The 24,468-nt window shown below is 47.6% G+C and overlaps 1 protein-coding gene across 3 annotated transcripts in view; it reads left to right on the top strand.

Annotated features, from left to right (window-relative positions):
* Positions 1-16,592: 16,592 nt before the first annotated feature.
* PARD3B (par-3 family cell polarity regulator beta) overlaps positions 16,593-24,468 on the top strand; it is a 401,316-nt gene continuing 393,440 nt past the window's right edge. The window contains exon 1 of one of the 3 annotated variants that reach the window (XM_082763760.1): positions 16,593-17,005. In XM_082763760.1, coding sequence (XP_082619886.1) covers positions 16,886-17,005 — 120 coding nt within the window. In that variant the 5' untranslated portion in view covers positions 16,593-16,885. The remainder of the gene's footprint in view (positions 17,006-24,468) is intronic. The other 2 variants (XM_082763759.1, XM_082763758.1) reach the window with 2 other exon arrangements.

Here is a 24,468-nt window from a genome sequence, read left to right as displayed (position 1 = left end):
CAGGCACTCTGTGGCGTGGTGGCTGCTTGAGGCCCTCCCAGGTGGCAGCAACACCGTGGGGCCCAAACTGCGAGGGTGCCAAGGGGCCACCGCTGATCTCGGTCCCACTGGTGGTGGTCCCACCACCCCTGGAAACCAACCCCGTGTTTGAAAGAGACAGGGCGACCTGCATAGGAAGGTTTTTTGGAAACCATTTTGTGTGTCTGTCCTTGTAAATTTACCATGGGTGCTCCATTCTGTTGAGGATGGGTCATTTCTGCAAATGGTCTGGTGCTTACACTGCCCTGGCCTCTGCTGGGTGCCTGTAAGGACTGCCAAGTGCTCCGGCAGAACTATAATGTTCATCAAGTGTGTAAGGCAAAGAGAGGATTCGAGGGGGTGATTCCTTTATATTTGTTTATTTTATTAAGGCGTGCCTGGCATTTTTGTCACAACTGTGGCTGACAAAGCATTTTCTGGTCACGTTGCCTCAAGACAGCACAGAAGATTAATGTTTGGAATATGCTAAGCTCTTGAAAAAATGTAAAGATAGTATCAGAAAAGTAATTCAACATGTCCCCGAAGCTCTTAACCACAAGCGATGACATTCTAATCTTTGGGGAAACACAGGACAGCGCTGGCAGCCTTGCGGGGTGGTGGGAGCGTGGCGCAGTGCGGAGGGCGCAGAACCAAGGCAGCACTCGCAGCAGGATTGCTGCGCTCGCACGGCGCTCTCCACAAAGCACAACACCCGTCGGCGCAGCCAAGAAAGCGCTTTCAGGTGATGCACTGGATACCAGCAAGCTGTGGGATGTGTTCCTAGCTCAGAAGCTTCACCCTGACCCCAGGGCATGTGCATCCTGTTCCCACATCTGTGGGTACAGGCACGTGGGCTGTCTTCTGGTACTTGTGCGCTGCTTACCTTGCAGGCTCTTTGGGACCTGGAAGCGTGCCCCACAGACAAAAGCAGAGAGGTGCTGTATTTGCATAAGTGCTAATTGTGCCGGGCTCACGCTTAGGTGCCCGACTCTCTTTGGCATGCAGACACGCAGGGAAGGAACCTGTTTGTGCGTGGTTCGCCTGGCAAGGGGGGAGTGCGGCAGGGCTCCAGCACAGCCCTTCCTGCTGCTCTCTCGTGGGCCCCGCTCTGCTGCAGCGCTGCTGTAAGGGCCTGAAGGGACACCACACAGACAGCACCGAGGTCAATAAAGCAGGTTTTCCTGAGAAAAACTGCTTTTCTCTCTTTTACACTGGAGTGTGCTATGGAGGCGAAACAGTTGCAAGAAACATCTTCAAAGTCAAGAGGCCCTACAAACAAAGCCGCCGCTTTCTGTTGTGACAGAGCAGTTTGTGCTGTCCTTGCTGATACTGGTGAGAGTCCGGCCAGAGGAAAGGCTGTAGGAAGACTGGCCCCAGGGCCTGTGCTTTTCAGGGCTGAGGAAGGAGGGCTAAGCAAGGCCAGCAGAGTGGAGCTGAAGGGTCCTTGCCCAGAGGAGAGGTGCCCTTTGTATCTGCAGCCCTTCTGGGAACTGCTGCCTCAAGTACAGGGCAGGTGCGAAGGGGAGCACGGGGGTTGCTTAGCTTCTGAACAGCCAAGCTTTACACTGACGAATACATTACAGTGAGTGAGGAGTGAGTCTCATTCACTTTTACTGCAGGAGCAAAGCTGGAGAAGGGCCAGAAGGGCCAGGGAGCGGAGGCACAAATACCGGCAGAGAGGTGGCAGCCAAAGCACTGCTGCTGCTGGTGGTGTTCCGTTATGCTGCTCCACAGCAAGGCCTTTAGCTGTCATCCAGGCATGCATAAATAAAGCAGCTTATTTATAAATCTCCACTTAGCACAGTCTGTCTGATTTTCTTGAAATGCTGACTCTTGAAACAAATGCACACCTGTGCAAAAAAAAAAAAAAAAAAAAAAAAGAAAGAAAAAAAAAAAAAGAAAGAAAAGCCCCAACCCAAGCAAAAAACGTTAAAACTTCTAAGCTGAACAAGATGACCATGAGCAACAGAAAATGTCCTAAAATTCCAACTAAAAGGAAATCTGCTCTTTAGGATTCTGAGCCTTTACTTCACATTAAAAACTTATGGTTTAGGAAGTCTCTGGCCCTGATGCTTGTTTCTTCAGAGAAAGCTGAAATGTTTGTATGTAAGTTGACTCCATCTGCTGGGCTTTATGCATGGCATTAAATTTCATGATGTTCAGTTTTGCCCACTTGCAGTTTCATCTCCAGTTGAGTTTGCCAGCCAGCGAGGGAGGAGTTTACGTGAGCTGTGAGGTTAGGACCATAAAACTGACTAACTCAAGGAAAGAAAGTAACCTGGCAATATTTCAAATATACCCACTGGATCAGGAGTACTATATACCATCAATCGCAAAAGAATACTTCATTTTCAAAGCTATCCCCGTGGTTTCATAAGCTTTTGCCTCGACCAGAAATACAAGAAGCAATAAAAGAAGACGTGCTTCTAAATGCTATAATAGATCCGGAGGGAGCCCAGATGGGGCAGATGATTACAGCACTGAACTCCCCCCTATGGAAATGGACAATTTTGAATATTTTCCTTCAAAATTTAGCAATGAGGTTACAGCTCCCGAGACCGCATAGTGCTGACCAGTACTACTTTTCTGGCCTGGCTTTCTTTAGGAATTTCAATAAAAATACCAAATTGGTAGTAGTACCTTTCTTACGGAGACTCTTGGGGCTTTGGGTCCCAAATTGTTTGCAACCTATGTGTGTCAGGACAACTCTGTGGTTAAGCCCCTCTTCCCAAGGATCTTCCTGAGAACAAAGCATCCTGTGAGGAAAAGAGTTAAGTCTGTTAAAGCCTTGTAGTGTTTCAGCCATCAAACTGGAAATTCTTTATAAAAAGAGAGCAGCCTGATTTACAATCTTCAAGTGGGTGGTTTTAAATTATTCAAAATGTTGTATTACAAATCCAGCTGAGTCAATTCTAATTTCAACAAAAAATTCAAAGGACCATAAATTATCTGACTGGCATTATATGATTACCTCAAAAATCTTAATGATTAAAAAACATGTTTCCCTGTAAAATTGTCAGATAAATTAGGGAAACCTAAATCATTTCCATAACACGTTTCAGTTGGTGCAGCAGACATTCAGAACTGAAAAAAAAAAAACACCTCATAGACAGGTTCTTTATCTTTAGGATTTTGCAGCACCCAAAATGTAAAATGCCTCTAGTTCTTTTCACGTATCGCTTCTAAATCTGTAATCACTGCGCTCTGTTTGTGTGCTTAAGCGCTGCTCGTCAACAGCCTTTTTCTCCGCCTGGCTGCTAAAAAATGTTTGTTTGCAGTTGCCCTTGTGCTCCGAACTGCGCCGTTCCCCATGCATAGCTTCCTATGCAGGGAGGCAGAGCATTAATACCCTGTTCAGGTAATACAGAGAACACAGTGACACATCGGCATAATTAAATAATGTCATCAGTCTCTGAAGTGTACTCCCTACGGTGATGCACCGCATGAGAAACCTCCTAATACGACACCTACGGGTTTCTTCCACAAAACTGACTCTACTGTAATGTATTCCATTAGGAGAGCTGAAGTTTAATGGGGAAATCATTATTTTATTATATTGGTATTTCATGGGTAACGTGGTATGAAGTTTCTGCCCACTGGATCTTGTTACACTCAATCCCAGCTCAATTACGGAGCTGCCTCCTCTCGGAGACGGCCTTGCCACGGAGGTGCACTCCACGGTGGTCCAGCCTCGTCAACGTCAGGAGTTCTGCTGGTCTCTGACAAACACAGGTTTTGTAGCTCAGAAGCTCTTCACAGCCCTTTTCTGGAGCCTCTACAGTTTTTCACAGCTGTTTTGGAGTGTGGGCACCCAAAGCAGGGATCCAGTAGCGGCGTCTCTAGAATTCAATCACACCTGCCTCTGACAGTCCATCCCATTGCCATCGCCCTGAGCGTTTCTCCCACCACAGCCCGCAGAAATATCACAGAATCATTAAGGTTGGAAAAGACCTTACAGATCATCTGGTCCAACCATCACCCTGCTAAGTCCCCATCCTGAGGAAGGTGGCATGGAGAGGGCCTCTGCAGAGCTGCGGCTCCGGGCAGGGGATGGCGCGTACCACACCGGTTGTGGCAGCAGGGCAAGTCTTTGGCTCTGCTATCTGCTGCCCTTGTCAGATGCTCCATATGAACTTGCTCATGGCGGATCTGAACACATCTGTGGTGCTGCTGTCTCAGAAAATGAGGGGAAAAGCCATCCCGAAAGCCAGGATGAAGGACAGTTGTCCGAGGGTGCTGTCCACTGCTGAGCTTAGCAGCTTCTCCTGGGCTCGTTCCTTGCCAAGTTGTATTGCTGCCTTCTGACCTCCTGGCCTCCTGCCCTTCCTGCTACATTACACACGAGCTTTCGGTTCCCTGCCTTTTATTTTATCACTTCTTGCAGTCAGGCATGCTTTATTTTACCGTTCCTCACTTCAGCTCCTTGCCTCTCCTTTACTATTTATTTGTCCACCCGGCGCTGTCTCATGGCTGTGGTATTTGGGCACCAGGCACCTCGAGCAAAGTGCCTGCTTCATTGGCTCACACTGCTCTCAGTTATGCTGGTTGCCTGGTAACAGCTCTTATAACTCAAGTTGCAAAATTTTCGCTGAAAAAAAAAGATCCCCTTGCTTCCCAACAGCCTCAGCTGGAGCAAGGCTGCGAGCAGGGCTGGAATTTTCCAGGCTCTGGGGCTCTCCCTGATTTCTTGCTGTCCGTGTGGAAAGCTGCAGCAAAACCCAGGCAGCCTCCTTAAGGCCTGCAGGGGGGATGCAGCAAACCACAGGCATCCCCACTGCCTTCACGCTGCCTCCTTGCTGCATTCACATGAACACAAATTATCACCTGAGCCCACAGCTGGCTGGCTCATGGCTGGTGGGCGTTCAAGGCTCGCCACGTGGCAGCGGAGGGCTTGTCTCTCTTTGCCTCTGCCAGGGGTTTCCACCCTGCAGGATTTGGTTTTGAAGCTAAAAGATGTTTCTAATTACTGGCCGGGGAGCTGGGAGGCTGTGTGATTTTAGTCGTGCCGAGGAGGGGAGGCAGAGGGTGCTGGTGGGTGCGCGCCCTACTCGCTACCTGGGGTGAAACCCCTCCGGCTGCGTGCATTGGAGCAGTGCAGGTAGCTCCACCTGGGCCTCAGCTTCCCATGTGCAGGCCCCCCCCTGCTCTCTGCCTTCATGGGTTGGGAAATCAGACCCAGGGCAGGGGGATGAGAACATCATTCGGCTGCCAGGAGCAGCAGCTTTGACTCAGAAGGCCGGGTGCCAAGGCGCGCTGAGCAGCAGCAGGGCGGCAGCTCCTGGGCGCACCCTTGTCCATTGGCTCCCACCAGCCCCTGCTGGGATGCCTCCCTTGCAGCCACAGCAAAACCCATCTGAGCTCCACCCCAAATGACTCCCTGATGCCGCAATGCCTTATAAAACCCCAGTCCCCCTGCAAAGTGCTGAGCAGGGAGATGTTCAGCCCCTTGCCAAAAGCACCCAGAACCCCGCAGTTCATGTGAGCATCCAACTTGCTGCAGGACCAGAACGCTAAGTGCTGCAGGAAACTGGGTGGAAACATTTGAGACATGAATTGTTAACCTTATAATGAAGAATCCATACTCTAGAAATCACAGTGAAAGAGAGAAAGATTTCATGGGCTAGCTGCAGTAAAAATAACATTTCGTGCTTCATTGCATTAATTGAAAAGCATCTAAAAACACCAATAACATAATTTCATAGCATTAATAATGATTATTCAGTGTTCAAAGTTATTTAGTGATGAATCCAAATACAAACAAAATTAGTATGACCAGATCATAATTTATTTTTAAAAATTTGAATGAGCTGTTGAAACAGCAAGCAAAAGAAATCAGCATGTGTTTGTTTGTTTGTTTGCTTTTTTCCTTATGGAATTAGTGGGTGTATTTTATTCCCAAAGCCTAGCAGAGGACAAAAAGAACATTTTGCTATCCATTTAATGCAAGTTCTGGAGGGGTGAGAAGCTCTCCTTAATGCCAACATGAATGCTTCCCCTCCGTGTCTATAAACACATGCACAGGCAGCAGCAAAGACATTTAGATGTAGAGCTGAGTGATATGGGTTAGTGCAGGGCTGGTTAGTGTTAGGTCAGAGGTTGGACTCGGTGATCTTGGAGGCCTCTTCCAACCTAGATGATTCTGTGATTCTGTGTGAAGGACGGTGTGTGTAGGCTCTAGCTGCTGAGCATCTTGGGGTAACGTTCTTAGCACAAGGAAGGAACCACTGAGATTTTCAAGCCTCAAGAAAAACCAAATGTAGCCGCTTTGGAGAAGTGGCAGATATGCAGTGGTGCTTCTGACTTTGGTCAGTGTGGCTGGGCTGGGGATTTCTGCAAACCACGCTCTTCCTGCGTGAGATGAAAGAAAAAAAACATGCGGGAGCATGATGCGAATGGATAAAAGTAAAGAATATTTGCTTAAATTGCCACGTTCCTAAATTATTTCTTATATAAAACTAATAAAACTTAATCACATGTAAGATTTTATTTTCGATCCTTATTGATCTCTGCAATGTGTGTAAACATGTTGGGGCAAAATAATTACAGCTGAAAAATATTATTTATTATTAAACAGTGTGTCTTATTTTAAATATCAATATTATGGCCTCTGGCATTAGTTTTACATCGACTAGAACTGTAAGTGCTTTTTTTTTTTTTTTAATATATGGATCCAGTACTTGGTAAATACTTAACTTTCACTACACAAATACAGTCTTGGTTTATTTTCTGAAAATCCCTTCAGCTGTGCATTTAGCTAACGAACACTGTTTGCACTTCATCCCCAAATTTCAGATTCCCCTTTCTCTTCCTGATGAAATGATAGCAAAGGGAAAAATTGTTAGCCTCAAATGTCAGATCTAATGAAACAGATGATAGATTTGTTTTGGGGAGCGTTGCTGTTCTCTTTTTTCTCCTCCCAGCTGTTTGGGTTTGGTCCCTCGCCTCCTCTGTTGTGTGCCAGCGCCTGAGCTGGCTGCCTTACACGCTGCAGGAGCTGACTCGGGGCAGGTTTGTCCTCGGGAGCCGCGTGGTGAGTCAGCGGTGTGGGAACCTCTTCAAAGAACATTTTGGAAGAGCCTGTGACAAAGGCGGTTCCCATTTCAAGCCAGTGACTTCAGTAGGAAATGATTTTCTTTGCTAGTGAAGGAGAGGTCGGTTTGTTACTGGAACCACCGGGAAAACTGCCAGCATTCACTTACAGCTGTGGGCCTGTCGCTGTGTCCTGGGTACGTGTGAGTCCCAGGGGTGCCACAGTTACACAGTGGGCTTAAGTGCGGAGAGGGTGAGGGCACACGGGGGCAGAGGAGAGGGCTGGCATTGCCCCTTGGTGCTGCATCCAGGCAGCGCTGGGCACCCAGCGGGCGGTCGGGGCGGGGAGAGCCGTGGCAGCGAGGGGAAGGCAGAGGAGGCTGGGCAGGGCGCCAGGCACTCCATGCGGGGCTGGGGAGTGTTTTTCTCTTTGCCACACAGCCGAGCTGAGGCGGCCTGAGTTTGTTGCTCTAGCTGGCGGAAAGTTGAGAGATCCCTTAGGAGGAAGGGTGTGACAAAATGAGCGGGGCTCCTGCACGGAGGCTGGCGAGGTGTGACCAGCAGGCACGTATTAATGAGAGGGAAGCTGAGCTCTCGGCCGCTCCACCTGTGAATTCCCACCGAAGGCAGCATGAGAAGGCGTAAATGACAGGAGTATCTGCAAGCCACTCACAGTTTAATTATTGTCAAAAAGCTTCGAGATTTTGGGTGGCTGAGGAGTTATGCAGTCTGCGTGTATATCGCCAGAGCAAAATCCTATTAGAAATAGATGAAACTACAGGGAGGTGATAGCTGCGCTACGGCATAGAGCCCTATTCAGAGACTGATGTAATGTATTTTTCCACTGCAGGGCAGGAGCGAAACTTTGAGCTATTGTTTAAAGAAAGAAACTCTGGCCCTCAAGGCTGCGGTAGGAAAGATAGTTTTAAAAAGATCATTAAAGCAAAATCCCTCTTGAAGACTTTGATGTCTATTGATGCAAGCTGCTATTTGTACTCCTACTGAAGACAGATCTGAAAGACTCTGCAATTACTAATAAATCGCCTGCAATATTGAGCAATTACCAACAATGCAATCATAAAACAGTGCAATAACTAAATAATTATACACTTGTTAGGAGAATACATTATTGGGCACCTTGGAAAGAAAGGGAAAGGAGGTGAGAATACAAAAGACAGGATATTGGATACCACACAAATAGCAACAAAATACACTCCGCTGCCAGAATGCTGAATAGCTGCACATGCTTAGGGCCAACTCCCAGCCCTAGAAAAAAATCAGGGGAAGTTTTAACTATTCACAGGAAATTTTTTAACAGGATAGTTAGTCTCATTCAAAACGCTGAGCGCGATGGCTGGGAAAGGTCTTTTCGGGCAGAAAGGAAGAGGAGGGAAGAAGTACAGGGGGTGGGAAGCTGAGGGCTCACCAGGAGAACCTGCGTGTGGTGTGCGAGAGTAAGGACACTGCTCTTGTTTGGACTGCACCCTGAATGAATTTGGGATCATTCCAGAAACATCTGGAGAAGACATCAGCATGAATGAAGTGCCTCTTGGAAAGAAAGGTGTGTGTCAGCTACCACGAGTCAGGCTGATACGCCGCTGGCTCGGCTCGCTGGTGTTCAGCCGTTGCCGTAGGTGTGAACGCTGGAACGCAGTGGAAAGGAATGAGGATTTTGAAATACTGTTGGGAAATGCTGTGAAGTGTTGTAGAAACAGAAAGAACACCGTGTGCTGTATACACTGAAGAAGAATATCTGTTGTTGAGGAGGTCAAGAAATCGTAGCCGGAGGCTTTTGGATATGTGCAAGGATTAGGGACCATCTGGAAAAAGGATCATGCGAGGAGCTTCCCACTAAGGAAAGGCGGGGTGGGGTGTTCAGCGTGCCTGACCCAGATAGCTTCGCAGGCACCCTGTACATAAGCAGAGCACAGTTCACGGAGCAGTCCAGAAACTCTGATATTCCTGCAGAGCACAATGCAATTACGGGAACATTAAGTAATCGTGCTCAGTAGTGGTGGCAAGGGGTGAGGGGAAGACAGAAAGGAGCAGCCTGGCACTAGGAGGTGAGGCAAGCCTCCAGTAAGCACGGGTTTGTGCTCCCGCCCTCCCAGACAAAGGAGAGGAGGAGGGCTCTGCTCCAGTCCTCCCGCTGGCATCCCTTTTAAGCAAATCCTTTGTGGTCAAGGGAGGGGAACAGCCACTTACACACCACGCTCCTTCAGCTGCTGAAGGTCATGCAGCTGGCAGCAGGCACAGCATCTCTTTCCACCGAATCCTCTCCCTCCCTGCCGTGTTGCCAGAGAGATTGATTTGTGATCTCAGCCCCTCCTTGAGTCCTCCCCAGGCTGTGCTGGCCTGGGAGCCCACATCTTTTCCATGTTTAGAGCAAATCCTTCAGCTTCGGGGGAATGAAAGGGTAAAAAATGTTCTGTAGCTTCATATTACTGGATAGTATAAAATAGCCTGGGAGGAAGAAAGAGAGAAGTCGAAAGAAAGTAAACAGAAAACAGAATTGGTGAGAACCTATTTCAAAAACTGCACCTTCAGCTGTGATGTAAATAGTCCTTTCCTGACTTTCATGCTAAAATAAGCATTTTAAAATTGCGTATATTAATTAATGTTATATATACTGGCCAGGTTAAAGCAAATATAGATTTGCTGTTAGCAACCGCAAGCAACGGCTGCAAACAGAACAACTAATGAAACCCACGTATGAATAAAACAAAATGAAAGGAGTCAGTGCTAGGAGCTAGAAGTAAACAAAATCTGGAAACGACATACTGTTAAATAGAAACCAGCGGTGGCCCTTGAAGACTCAAGTTTTTCTTTCTCAGATAATCAAAGGCCATATTGTGCCTTTAGGCACAGCTCTGAGCAAGGAGAGATGAATAAATTGCCTTGCCACAGGAGTAGCTGTAGGGCAGGAGGAGCAGAGAGCCAGCGCAACGTCCCAGCTCCCAGATCAGAGCCGATGTGGCGCTGCGTGCTGCAGCCGCTGCGGGCACCCACAGGAGCCAGCAGCCGGCCCCTGGGGAAGGGTGAGAGTCCCCGGCCTCATGGCCCAGAAGGCGAACCACCGCTGTGGAGCTGCCATGCAGCATCAGAGCATGGCGTGGACACGGGCTCTGAAATACCTAAGACGCTGTGCTCTGTAACAGAACTAACGTCACACAGCCTGGGATCTGAGCCTGAATCTCCCCGGTGAGTGGTGCACTAAGAGGGCAGGACCTGTGGATTCCTCTCTAGTTCAAGAGTTAGATTACTCCAGTACAACTGCTAATGATTAAGTTAGAAAAAGTTAAGCTTGCCTGATTTTCAGGGCAGTCTGTGTGCTTCTGCATAACCTCAATTTATGATACTCCCCATTTGTGCGTTGAGCTACCTGGAGAAGAGCAAGATCATCATGGAGGGGTGGCTCATCCCAAATCCTAGGTAGTGGTACAGCGCTGACATTATCACAGAGTTAGCAAAGAAACCTTCAGTTTGTAGCTTAGCCTTACTTGGGAGCTTCAGAGAGCCCCAGGGCTGAGCAAGCTTTCTGTCAGCGCAAGGCCTGGTAACAAGATCGCTCTTCCACGAGGTGCTGCGTCTTTCCATGCTGTGGTGGAGCAGAAGGGCAGCCTGTTCCCTGCCGATGTATCGGGGAAACATCCTGCTGTCCTGGCCCCAAGGATGGTCCTGGCCAAGGTGTACCACAAATGAAACAAGAATGAAACCCTGGCAGAGTGATAAGCATGGCCTTGGTCACGGTCATGGACCACGAAACCACACTTCACACAAAACGAAACTGAGCTTGGAGTGAAGCAGACATTGGCAGCCAAAGCCAGAATTATACCGTGAGTAAGATTTTTTAGATATGTGAACAGAAATATAAAAGAAATCTGGGGTTGAATCCACCTATACTTTAAAGTCAGCTTCAAAAGGCTTTTCTCTCTCTCTAAGTCCCAGAGATTGTATCACAGAGGTGTTTACCAAACCTTGTGGCTGAGGACCATTTTAGAGAAATCTCTAAACATGTAACTCGTGTACATAAATCTCCCCTGGGGCTCTATTTAGATTTCCCTTCCCCTCTGGATTTCTCTGAACATGCCTTTGGTGTTTTTTGAGGGACTAATTTCTGCACCTGCCAAACTTTTAAGAATGTTAAGATCCCTTTAGACCTGTTTAGCTGGAGCCATCTCCTCCCCACACTGTAAACAGAGCTTGTTATCAACAGCTCTTACCCTTCATTAACCGTACATAACTCATTATCCGACTGTAAGCAAAACATTCCTTTGCACCCTGCAGGGTGGGGTTTGGCCTCAGTGCCCAGCTCTCATGCACTCGGCTGCTTCTCATAGAGGCATGTGGATATTGACAGGCATACACGATGCCAGTATGGCACGGAAGGAGGCATACGTATGGTAGCAATTTAATATTTGTAGCAATAAATGACTGTATAAGAAGGCTCTCGGGAGAAGCAGAGCCTAGCGGGCTGCCCTGGCTGAGGAGGGAGTGCTGCAAGCCCACCCTTAGCTTCGGCAGCGTGGCAGTGGGGAGTGGGGCCCTTTCCCATCCAAAGAGGGCCGGGGAGGTGTGATCCCACCTAGACTAAGTGGAGCCAGACTTCTCTCACCTGGTTCCACACTTTTATTTTGCTGCTGCAGGAGACGTAGTACTGGTGTACAGGCACACACTTCTTTTAGGTCCTTGCAGAACGTAGATATTAAAAAAAGTTCTTTGTTGAGCTAAATCAATACAGTTACATGAGCAGAAAGAAGATATAGGGTAAACTAAGGGTGGCAGCACGAATGGAAACTCAGAATCGTCTTGCTTTGCAAGTCTATATCACAGTTCCTTTATTTATTATTTCAACTTTAAATTAGGTTCAATTTAAACTTTTGCAAGAATGTGATTTCATATAGCTTGTAAATAGATTTTTTAAAATTGTATTTTTTAAAATTCTACTGCAGTTGCCAAGAACACTTGTTAGTTTGCTTTCCCTTTATTCACCAACATTGTACCATTGAGACTTGGCAGCGAAAGTGGTTTTATTGATTTTCATTATCCAGGCTAGGAGAAATGCAAAATATAAACAGCAGGAATTATGACCTTTTTTGCTTTTAGTAATTGAAGGGTTTACTGGTAACAACATTCAGTAAGTAGCAAACAAATATATTCTACTGCATTAACAGAAAAAGTTTGAAAAATCACAAATCAGATCTCCAGAGGTTATGCGACTGATTTAAACGATAACACTTTTTTTTTTTTTTTTTTTTTTTTTTTTCCTCCTGATCTGGTTCAGCTTTATCCCCAAATCCATTCCAGTTGGCAGTCCAGGAACAAAAGATGATGCCTGTAATAACACCCTTTTTAGCACGTTTGGAATGTAACTGAGCTCCGGCTGACTCCATCCCATTTACGTGGTTTATTAACAGTAGAAGAGGGGCCTAACCAATAATGCTGTACGAGCATCTTCTTTGGCAGCCATGGCTACAGGTGCCAAATGGTTAAATGCCTAACGGGTGATAGTGCAGGAAAGAGGCACTGCTCAGAGCCAAAAAATTAAAGGTCAAAACTTGTGTTGTCTTGTTAGCAGCCAAACTTCCATTGTGTTTCCAGGCGAGTTGCTTTACCAGTCCGTGTCTGCTGGCACAGCGCTTGCAAATCTTCACTGACATTTGCTGGCTGTTTGGGTAAACAAACTTTTTAGGTAAAGTCTCAAAGACACCAAAGCAAAGCACCAATTATCCTTACTGCAATTTCCAGCTGGAACACGGAACCTGCAAGGGCCGCTCAGCTTAGAAAGACGTGAACTGGGAAGCCTTGAATTCAAGTGTTCTGGCTGCTGCTGGGCCAGTGTGGTACCGGTGTGGGAAGGGGCAGGAGGGGGCAGAGCTGCTGGTTGGAGGTGTGAGGGGAGAGCACTCGCTGTGGTGTAGTTCCCCATGGGGACTCAGGAGCTGGGGGCTGAGGGGAGGGAGCCAGAGGGATCCCAGAGGAATCGGCTGCAGTACAGAGCAATGCAAACAGCACAGTAGGTTGGCCAGGGCAGTCGTTTGGGTTAATGCACTAAACACAACAGCTTACTGTGGTTGGTGGATGTGGAGGTTTTGTCCATTCCCCATCCTGTTCCCAGCCATGTGGCCCTGTCCTCGCCCTCAGACCTGCTCTGGGATGTTGCACATCCATGCCTGAGTGGCCTTGGCTTGCCCATAAAGCAGAAAACAACCTTTTCCTTTGTTCTTTGCTAACTTTCTACCAGACTGATGAGCTGAAGTGGCTCATGGAGCTATCCAAGAGGCATCAAGGGCAGTAGAAGGGGAGGAAGTTCAACAAGGCCAAGTGCCGGGTCCTGCACCTGGGGCGCAATAACCCCAAGCAGAGCTACAGGCTGGGAGAGGAATGGTTGGAAAGCTGCCAGGCAGAGAAGGACCTGGGAGTGATGGTGGACAGTCGGCTGAATATGAGCCAGCAGTGTGCTCAGGTGGCCAAGAAGGCCAACGGCATCCTGGCTTGTATCAGGAACAGCGTGACCAGCAGGGCTAGGGAGGTGATCGTCCCCCTGTACTCAGCTCTGGTGAGGCCGCACCTCGAGTACTGTGTTCAGTTTTGGGCCCCTCGCTACAAGAAGGACATCGAGGTGCTTGAGCGGGTCCAGAGAAGGGCGACAAAGCTGGTGAGGGGCCTGGAGAACAAGTCCTACGAGGAGCGGCTGAGGGAGCTGGGCTTGTTCAGCCTGGAGAAGAGGAGGCTCAGGGGCGACCTTATCGCTCTTTTTAGGTACCTCAAGGGAGGCTGTAGCGAGGTGGGGGTTGGCCTGTTCTCCCACGTGCCTGGTGACAGGACGAGGGGGAATGGGTTTAAGTTGAGCCAGGGGAGTTTTAGGTTAGATGTTAGGAAGAACTTCTTCACTGAAAGGGTTGTGAGGCACTGGAACAGGCTGCCCAGGGAAGTGGTGGAGTCACCATCCCTGGAAGTCTTCAAAAGCCGTTTAGATGTAGAGCTTAGGGATATGGTTTAGTGGAGGGCTGTTAGCGTTAGGTTGAAGGTTGGACTCGATGACCTTGAGGTCTCTTCCAACCTAGAAATTCTGTGATTCTGTGATTCTGTGAAGACAACAGTAGCGTCCTTCAGTGACAATAGGCTGTTAAATCACATCACCCCCTCTCAGGAAGCTGATACATGGATGTTATGAGTGTATTTCATGGATATGTGTATGCATTTATGCATGACACTCTTGTAGCTAGGCCGCCTGCCAAGCCCTGTAAGCCGGCATAAACCAAAAGGAAAAGTCAGCCGTCGCGCTGTGCCATGCCCTCCCTTGGGCCAGCGCACGCGTTAAGCCCCATTACAGAACTGCGGGCTGGTTTCTACTGATTTTCTGCTTTCTGCAGAACTGATCTGGCTGAAAGCTAATCTGGCAAAAAATTAATTTTCACAGGAATCAGTTTGCCACAGCATCTCGTTGCACAGACCTGCAACTGTGTGTGCTGGCACATGAAAGGGAGTGGACGGGAAGAAACAGCTGGGGCGGGCAGGGAGCAGAGGTCCCTCGCAGGGCGCAGCTTTCCGCCTGCTCACAGCATTAGCTGGGTGAGGAGCTCCTCAGAGCACAATACGGTTTGGATTTCTGTAAAGAGCTAAGCAGGCAGCTCCTCCTGGATGTTCAGCAGTACAGTGCAAACAAGACCCCATTATTAGTTCTAAAAGTTGGCACATTGCACCTTAAGTAAGTGTAACTGGGCATAAGGAGGATGTGGATGATCCATTTCTTAGAAGGTACATGTGCCTGACGAGAAGAGGTGTGTGTGGCTCTGAAGCTGCTTTGCTGTTTGGAAGCCTTAAGCTCTCAAATGTTCTTGGGGTGTTTTTTTTTTTTCCAGGGAATATTTTATTGTAGTTGTTTTCATAATTCCTGACGATCCCATGCATGAACGAATGATGTAGAAAACTAATAAGACACAATTACGTTCAGCTCTCTTCAACCTCTTGGAACTCAGGCTGTAGTTTTTCAAGACGTATGTTGTGGGAACTCCAGCTGAATGCTCTTGTCCTCCCGTACTTTCCTTCACAGCTATACCAACGTGGCAGATCTTCTTGCCATGCTGTTAGCTGCACTGGGGGAACTTACTTTTGGAAAAAGTGCTGCAACTTCCTTGCCCAGCTCCAGAAGAAAAAAAAAAACACATGACAGCTCTCTGATAAAGCAAAGGTTTTATTTTCTGACAGTTGTGCAGGCTTAACGCCCAGAGATATTACAGGTAAACCCTTGCTATGTAGGTGGTAATTGTTACCTGCTGGCTTCAAAGACTTTCAGATTGTTTCAGAGTAAACAAACATGTTAAGCACCCACAACACAATCATGTCTTATTTGCAATACCGTGCATATCTTCAGACAGTAAATACACTGGTGGGTGATTCCTCTGCAACCTCTCCTCCCTCCCTGCTGACGTGTGATAATTAAATACAATCTCAGTTTCTGTGAGATGCTCAGTACGCACATGTAAAGAAAACCTCTTCTCCTCTTCTGAGATAATTTACAGGCCCTTATGGTGTCACCATGGACACTGAAACCTGCTGCTTAGGCTTTGGCTATGGAGTTGGGCCTGCAATTATTTAATTTTTCCAGACATCCCAGCCGGTCTCAGACGAGGCACTATCCCTATCAACAAGCCCTATCCACCTCCAGCTGCAGTGCTTATCACACGCACCTTTCTGAGCTTGAGGACAAGAAGCCAGACCATGTTTTTCCCTGAATGTGTCACACCTTGCTCGTAAACAGAGCTGGGGGTGGCAGGGAGGGAGAGCGAAGCCTTTACTGCCCCAGTCAATCATTAATCTCGAAGCCAAGCCCTGTAAGCGCTGGGAACCCAGGCTACCTGCTGGCACGTCACAGCCGAGACGAGGAGCTCCTGCAGCTCCTGCTGCCTCCTGCTCAGCTCCAGGCTGCTGCCTGGGACCTCTCCTCCTCGTCACTTGCTCCAGAGCAAAGAAATGTGCAAGCACCCATTGCCCCCTGCCCTGGCTGCCCCTCCGGCTCCATTGCTCTGAATGCAGCTGGCAGAACTGCTCTGAGCTGCGCCATGCCTCCCCTTTACCCCCTGCCCCCCTTATTTATTTATTTATTTATTTATTTATTTATTTATTTATTTCTTCTGGGGATTATTTCCACTATTTCCCCAGACTGGCCTGCTGCATTGCTTCACTGATTTTTTTTTTTTTTCCCCCTGAAGAAGCAGAATCATTCCTCTTGCTCTGCATTGCCTCTTCGCACTACAGAAGCAGTAATTCCTGCCTCAGACCACGCCGGGGGCACATCCGCGCACTGGCACGTGCAGGCACAGGCACAGGTCCGGCCGTGCCAGGCTCCTTCCCCGCGGTGTGCCCAGGCCCGGCCGGGCTCCCGAGGGGCCGGGGGAGCCCCGCTCAGCGCCGCAGCGCTCCCGGCCCGCCGCGGCCTCCCCGGGCCCGTTCCGCTGGCGGCGCACGGCGGGGCGGGGACGGCGGCGGGCGGGCGGCGCCTCCTGGCCTGTCCCGGCCCTCCGGTGCCGTCCCCCCGGTGCCGTCCCCCGGTCCCGTCCCGTGGCGCCTCGGCGGAAGGAGCCCGGCGGCCGCGGCCTCGCTCCCGGCGCTGCCCGCGCGCGGCCGCGGGGCTCGGCGCGCACCTGCCGGCACGCCCCCGCCGCGGGGACGCGCAGCGGGACGGGGCCGGGGCCGGGGCTGGGGACAGGGGCAGGGCCAGGGCCAGGGCCAGGGCCAGGGCCGGGCGGCGGCACCTGCGGCGGGCCGGGCCGGGCCGGGCCGTGCCGGGGAGCGGAGCCGTGCGGGGCCGGGCAGGGCATGGCGGCGCGCTGAGATGAAAGTGACCGTGTGCTTCGGGCGGACCGGCATCGTGGTGCCCTGCAAGGACGGGCAGCTCCGCGTGCGCGACCTCACGCAGCAGGCCCTGCAGCGCTACCGCCGGGCGCAGGAGAAGGTGAGCACGGGGCGGCGGGGGGCAGCGCCCGGGGGCGGCTCGGCTCGGCTCGGCTCGGCTCGGCGCTGCTGGGGCCTGGCGGAGGCCTGGCGAGGCCGCGCACCCTGCTCCCGGGGCGTCCCTGCTGCCCCGGCACGGGGCTGGCAGCCGGGCTCCCCTCCTGCCCCGCAGCGCCGGGAGCCAGGCGCCAGCCGTGTGCCACAGCCGGCACCCGCACGGGGGGGGCTCCGGGGTGGCTCCGGGGCCGTGGCCACCCTCACAGGGCTCCCCAGCGAGTGTCCTGCCTAACCGGCCCTGGCACACGTAGGGCAGGAGGGACATGTTTTTATATTAAAAACGTTTTCCCTATCAAATGTTGCATGTGTGTGATAACTGCAGAACGCCTTGAGGTTTCTTGGTGCTGTGCTGGCCCGCAGTCAGCGCGACCTTTTGCACCGACGCGTGGTTCAGAGCCCCAAAACTGCCAAATTGTGTCCTCTCAAGGATGGGGCTCAGCACAGCCAAGTGCGTTGGTAGCAGAGAACTTGGACGTGTAAAACTTGGTTTCAGCCCGTACTTGTGATGACCCTGGAGTTAGTCTGGGGGGTGATGGTCGCCAGAAGGTGACCTGAGAGGCTTTTGTCTAAATACGTCATACACCTTTCCTTCCCGCCTCACTTTTTCTTCAGACTCCTTCAGAGAGGACTGACGGGGTCTCTGCCTTTTGGGTCAGGCCCTGCCTGTTCTAGAGGGCTCAGGAAGCAGCTTATAGGGGAAAAGTCCCAATAGCCAGAGAGAGGTTCAGATAAACACCAGACCTATGCAAAACTAATTGTCCTGTAACGCGTCTTAAGGTTTTGTACCCAGTTTGCTATCAGGTGGTAGTTCCAGATAATGATTTTTATGCTAAGCATTCATCTTCTATGCCTCGTTCAGGTGGTGTGAGGTCTGAAACATCCGGCCTTCTCTGTAGCAAAGTGAGAGAGGGTTCACGTTTCTGACCTTGTATTTCTTGTCTTTCCAAATGAAACTTCCAGGCTTTATCCTGATGGAAGTCCTTGGTTCCCTACTCTGCGTCGTAGATGGACCCAGTACGGGCTGCGGGCCAGTTTGTTCAGAAATGACTGGTCACACTGGGGAATGGTGTTCACAGCTTGCACGAGAGCTGGTAAAGAGGCAAGGAGGGCAGAAGCAACCTGAGGACCTGAAAAGTACCAAACAGGTTTTCATTCAGGTCACTTAAAGTTTGATGACTTGTGGACCCTACCTCCCTCTTGATTGAAGGAAATTTACAAAGTTTGTTTTCAGGGCTTTGATTAATTGCTTTTCAGTTTACATGGTCTGCAGTGGAATTAGCCACAAAGATACGGAGACAAATTTCATCTTGTCAAACGTATTTGGAGTTGGTGCTCTTTCCAGAGGAGAAAATTTGGGGTTGGATAAGTAGATCAGAAGTCACAGAAGTCACAACAAGCAGTACAGAAGTCACAAGCAGTTCATTTTATTACCTTGTGGAGTGTTTCTGTCCAATCTAGCATGGCTGTCTTGCCATTTTTTTTTTCTAGCTTGTTTTAAAATTAACTTTTTTTTTTTTTTTTTTACATAAACATAGACTGCCATAGAGAATGGGATTATTTCAAGATAATCAACAACTAAAATCTGTTGTGTGGTGTGGGTGCATAAACAGGTTTATGTGAAAGATAACTGAATATTTGTTTTTCTTTTCAAAATATTTAGAATGTTTGGAATACTTCCTGTGGCAGAATACTGCTGTTGCTGTTGGCACATTAAGTGTGCTTTATGTAACTTTTTTCTGAAGCGTTAACAACTTCTAAAAAACAAAGTGGAAAATGTTATTGTTAAAGTGCCCAAGCATTTGGGGAAGGCAGGAAAATTGATGCAAGGAACATCTTTGATAGTTGCAGAATGGAAAATGAAAAGGTAGCTAGGATACAAGCTTTGGGAATTTTTTCTTAGTTACAACACTGTCAAATACCCCAAAAACATGTGTGAGAAGCTTTGTAATTCAAGGGTTCTTCTGGAAGCAGAGTTTTGCCATTACAGAGCAGTCATTTGATGGATTTCTAGTGTCTGGTAAAGGGGAAGACGTGAGATTAGAATATTAATTCATGTATAGTGTAAGATATTTGGGCTTCTGTTGTGTGTAATACTAGCAAAATTTTTAGTGGTTTACAGTACTTAGTGACTCTTTAAACCTACATTTGTAATGAGGGGAAAGTCGATGCAACAAATGGCCAAGTCTCACATTTCCATGAGACTTTCAGTAAATAGCTGAGAACTCTGCAGGCAGTCGCTTATTGCAGCCTGCTGCGTTTTCTCTGCACATTTGTTTTGGTTTCTTGGCTGGGCTGCATTGGTGAGGATTGGTCATGAAAGCTCGAGTGCTGTCATTAAAACAACAAAATACAGGGCTGTGGCTTCAGCTGAAGAATCAGACTGGGATTATTTTTTTGGGAGATTAGCAGTGAATTGTCAGGAGCACTGTTTGTTGTAGTGCTGAGTGGGCAGACGTGACTTTCTGGAGTGTTCAAAGAATTATTAAGGTTGAAAAAGACCTTCAAGACCATCTGGTCCAACCACCACAGGTTCAAATACCTGCCTGTTGCTGGGACCCACTGTCCGTGTGACAGTGTCAGCGAAGAGAGTCCTGTGCTCTGGGATTCTGTGTTGTGAATTGTCTTGGGTGGTTAAACAAATGTTTTGTTAATCAGCTTCTTTGTGAGAACTGTTAATAAATTTTCAGATAAGTGACTGCCATCTCAGAAAGTTATTTGTGTTTCAGTGAAGTGAAGTTTGATGGAATTCTGTGAGTCAGGATCTGCTTCTTCTGTTTGGTAACGTGTGATAAGGCTTCCTGCTGGCAGGTAGATTCACTCAGTAGAATTGATTCCTTGTTGTCAGCCTTTAGTCCTTTACTGTTTCTTGTAACTTGGTATTTTGGTGCCTTGGGGAGCGTTTGCTTGTTATCTGTATTTAGGATTCTTTGCGTGAGTGAGAGTGGAGGTGCTGCACACGGCAGGAGGTGCGGTGTGTCGGCTGCTCTGCGGCTGTGAGGCACGGCCCTTGGATGCAAAGCAAGGTGCCTCCTCGATTGTTTTTCAGTGAATTGAGAGACCTTTTGTCTTCTGTTTTTCCCTGAGTATATGGATGAGAGGGAGAAAGAGATTTTGGGTCAGGTCTGAAGGATTACCTAAGCTCTCGTGTTTTCTGGGTCTGTGCGGTCCTGTTAACAGCAACTCCACGGTGCTTCCAAGGCTAAATGCAGCATTGTGCTCATGCTTCTCCCCTCTGAGACCCCACTCCCCAAAGCAGGGGACAGTACTTGAGCTGCCAGCCTTGTAGTGAGGCCCTTGGTTCAGCTGGAGATGCTCGCTCCAGCGGCGTGTTAAAAGAGAACTAACAGCTGTTGGTACAGAAAGTGCCCAAAGAGAATGGCCCTGAGCCTAGGAAGTGACATTCACAAGGACTTTTGTTTAGCCTGCAGTGAAACGTGGAGCCCATGGAGAAATGTCTGACAGCAGCAACAACAACAAAGCTCGCTGGTCCAGATGTTCTTTATCCCTCTGGAGGAGCTGGGGATGGAGGAGTGGTGGTTATCGCCTGCCCAGGAATGTCCTCGTGTTTGGTGCTTACCTAGAGGCTTGCTTGGCGTGACTGCTGTGGCTGTTGGAAGTCTGTTCTTAGAAGCCAGTTGAATGGGTGGGACAGGGAAACATGTAAAAAGTTAATAAATGCTGCAATTTTCCATTTACATACAGCTTACGATGTGCAGATTAAGCTGCAGTTCAATTCTCGAGTGGGTCATTTTCGGTGTCTGAGGGCCTCCTGTTGGGACTGCTGACACAGACGAGCACGTGTGAGTTGGGCTGTCTCGCCTGGACTTGGTCCCCAGTTGTGATGGGCACTGCAGCTTGCATTTCCACTGGTCAGAAGGTACAAAAGCCAGCAGGTGGCTCTGCAATGGTAATGGTAACTTGAATTGGTGGTTGGACTGAGTGGGAAGCAGGAACAGTAGTGGCCAGGCTGATTCGAGTCGGGTGTGTTTCTGATGGGAGGGAGAACAGCGGGCTGCTGGGTTGTACTGGCCACCTTCCCCAGGTGAGAGGCATTGAGAGGGCTAAAGCTGCAGCTCGACTGTCTGTATCAGATTCTAATTCAGACTGAAAAAATAGATCTTTCCCCTTCTTTCCAGTCTTGTTTGCCCCACAACATGATAGTTTTCTAGAATTGTGTATTGCTGTTGTAAATCAGCCAGAAAGCAGAAGGAGCAGTAAATGTTCTTCAGTTCCCCTGAAAACAGTGGGGGGAGAGGGAGAGGGAAACAACAAGTTTTGACTCAAAATTTTATGCTTACAAAAAATGTTTGAAAAAACATAAGAGATTTCTTCAGAAGATACCAAGTATAGCAGGGAAATTTTGAAAGAAGTCCATTGTTAGGAAGGCTTTTGTGTTTTGTGCAAATCATGAGTACTTAGTCCTTCCTAAAGAGAGAGTCATGCAACTGTGTTTCTGTGGCACTGTTGTCATGAACCTGGTCCTTTTTTTTTTTTTTTTTTTTTTTATTTTCTTTCTTTTCCATCCTGGTTCATTTTAGCAAGTTTCCTATCTTATGCTCTAATGGAGCAAGTCCCTAATCTTAGTTTTACCAAAACGATGGGTAAAGTAAGCTCTGGTTTAAGTACTTTCACTAAGGAATATTCTTAACAATTCATTGCCACGTTTGCCTAAGTATTTCTATATAAGATACAGTATGGTAGCAAATTTTTAAGTTGTCTTGGAAACTGATGCATTTCAGTGAACAGTTCATTATCACTTCTGCATTCACCTTTCGGTTTGGCCACTATGACAGCATGCTAAAAAGCAGTATAGAAGTTGTAGGAGTTCATGGGCAACTGACTCATGTAACTGGAAAAGAAGGGAAAGAGACAAAGTATCTCAGAAAGTGTTTATATGAAACAAATTGTTATTGGCTTAATCATACTGGTGATACTTCATTGATGCTGGAAATAGCTTCAAAGTGGCGGAATTTGTGAGTTTCTTAAAGAGTTTTTGTTTCAGTTCTATTGGTAACTTGTAACTCTCTTTAATCATGCAGGAGATACACTCACCACATTTTTTTTTCCTTGGCTTTTCCTCTCTTGGTGATTTCATTGTCCTAGCATGATTGTGGTTTCTCTCTCTCTCTCTCTTTTTTTTTTTTTTTTGGCACACCAAATTAGGTCGAGTTGTTAAAGTAGTTCCAAGGGACCAGGTGAAACCAAGGGCATTAGTTTCCTCAAATCAGCATGTTCGTGGGCTGTGCAGTCAATGTGGTGGTTGTACAAAGCCTTCTAATTAAGGCATAGTTCAAATGAGAAGTTTCACAGTGGGTATTTGTGTGAGTATTTCCGAAGGGGTGGCTTCACAGGAACAGAGATGCTCTTTAGCTAGAACTTGCTTTTAAAGTTGTTAGTAAAGCAATTGTTTTCCTAGACTGTTAATTTCTCTCTGTCCTCCGAATTTACAAGCTGAGAAATGAGTTCAGTAGTTCAGTTCCTCCACACGTGTAGTTCTGATCAGTTGTCAGAGAAGCTCTATTAAGAAGCGTGCTTGTCCTTCAAGCTGTATAAATACTTTATGCTGTGAGAAGCAAGTTGAGAGTTTATTGCTGAATACCTTGCACACATGAATTGTATGTGTTTTACATGTGCATGTTACATATGTGCTAGGAGGCAGAACTGTATACAAGCTGCTGACAGTGGCTTTTTCTTTGGTCTGAAGTGAGTTGAATTTGTATAGTGATCCTGAAAACTGGAGAGTTAAAAGTGCCTGCTTTTTCTATCACTTCTGCATAAAATGCTACAAAGTCTGCTTCTGTACTGTTTCATAGCTACTAGTGTCGATGTAATGAGTTTTTGGTAGGTTTCCAGTCTCCTTTTCTCTTTTGAACAGGTGTTTATAATCCAAACAAAAACTGTTGTTGGACTGGAAGTCAGACTTATGCAAAACGTCTTACAGGGCTTTATGTACTTATGTAACTTGAAAAATTAGTTGTTGTATCTCTCTCTCTCTTTTTTTTTTTTTTTTTTTTTTTTTTTTTTTTTTTTTTTTTTTTACGAAGCAGACTACTGCCAGCAACCTGTGCTTTTGGCTGAACATCGTTACCTGATGTTAATGATGTTAATGGGCTTCAAGGGAAAAGCTTGGTTGAAGGGTAGAGCTGGATAAAGCTAGTGGAAATTTGGTAGGCAAACTGAGAATAGCTGATCATGGAAATATTGCAGGTCAGGCATCAATCTACACGATAGTACAGGGTTTTCATTTTTGTTTCCTGGAACACATTTATCAAGTTCTGAGTACCCTTCAGTTGTTCTCATTTGAGACAGCGAAGACTTTCTAATAACTGGGTGTGCAAACAGTCACGGAAGGAGCTGTCGAAGAGCAGTACAAAGTTCTCGGTAGTGGCTGATTCCTGTTCCTCTGCCCACGTGAACACAAGCTCTGCATGCTCTTGTACGATTGTTAAGAATTTCAAACCCCAAATGGTGTTTTTCATCTATTTATTTCCAGCTCGGGAAGCAGCATGCAGTATGACGGTTTAATGTTCAAAAAATTCCCTTCTGGCATAGGACAGAACTGAGAGATGCTTTTGCTCGCTGCATAAAATGCTGCTTTAGTTTTTTCAAAGTATTTGAAAACAGGGGGTTGTGTTCTGTTGGTGTTTTCTTTAAAAAAAAAAAAAATCTATTTTTTGTAATAGATATAGTTGTTATCTTTTTATCTTTATAGTTTTTATGCTTCATGTTATGTGACTGTGTTTTCCTCCTCAGCTGTTCGGTGTGGGGTCGCTTGGGTTGCACCACACTGTGCAGCCTCGCGTCCTGCCGCTGAAGCAGCGATTTCCTCCCCCATTGAGCATGACATTCTTCAGGCTTTCTTAATGACACTAATGTCATAACTGCAGCATTCCTAGGCATGAAGGCTTATTGCTTCGTTATTGAAATCCCTCCAGCTCCCTGTTAGGATGCCTGTGTTTGTTCCTTAACAAATGGGATGATGCTAACGGGCTTGAGCTTAGTATTGTTGAAAACAGGTTCTGCTTTGTATTTTTATATTTCACTCCTGAGTTTTAATAAAGATGCACCCATTTGATGTTGGGGAGCTGGCTAACAGCTGTGATGGGTTCCTGTGAGTGATCTCTCGATAGAAACAAACTTATAGATGCCACTGACCAGACAGTGCCCTAAATATGTTGGTAAACTGAGCAAGCTGCTTCATGAGAAGGTTTTAGAAAATGGGCTTGACACGAGACCTTATGGAAAGAAGAATGTAGTATGTTACCTAGCATCTCCCCTAATAAAAGTGGTGTTTGTTCTCCTCACGTGGTGTTGGGGTAGTTGTGTGAGATGTATCATCAGTAATTTATTTCTTCTACAGCATTGCTTCAAAAACTTCCACGTACAGCAAACTTCCTGTTATGTGAA

Source organism: Aythya marila (genome assembly GCF_965140915.1).
Source record: "Aythya marila genome assembly, chromosome: 6".
Classification (NCBI taxonomy): Eukaryota; Metazoa; Chordata; class Aves; order Anseriformes; family Anatidae; genus Aythya; species Aythya marila.
This window is presented reverse-complemented; position numbering and strand designations above follow the sequence as displayed.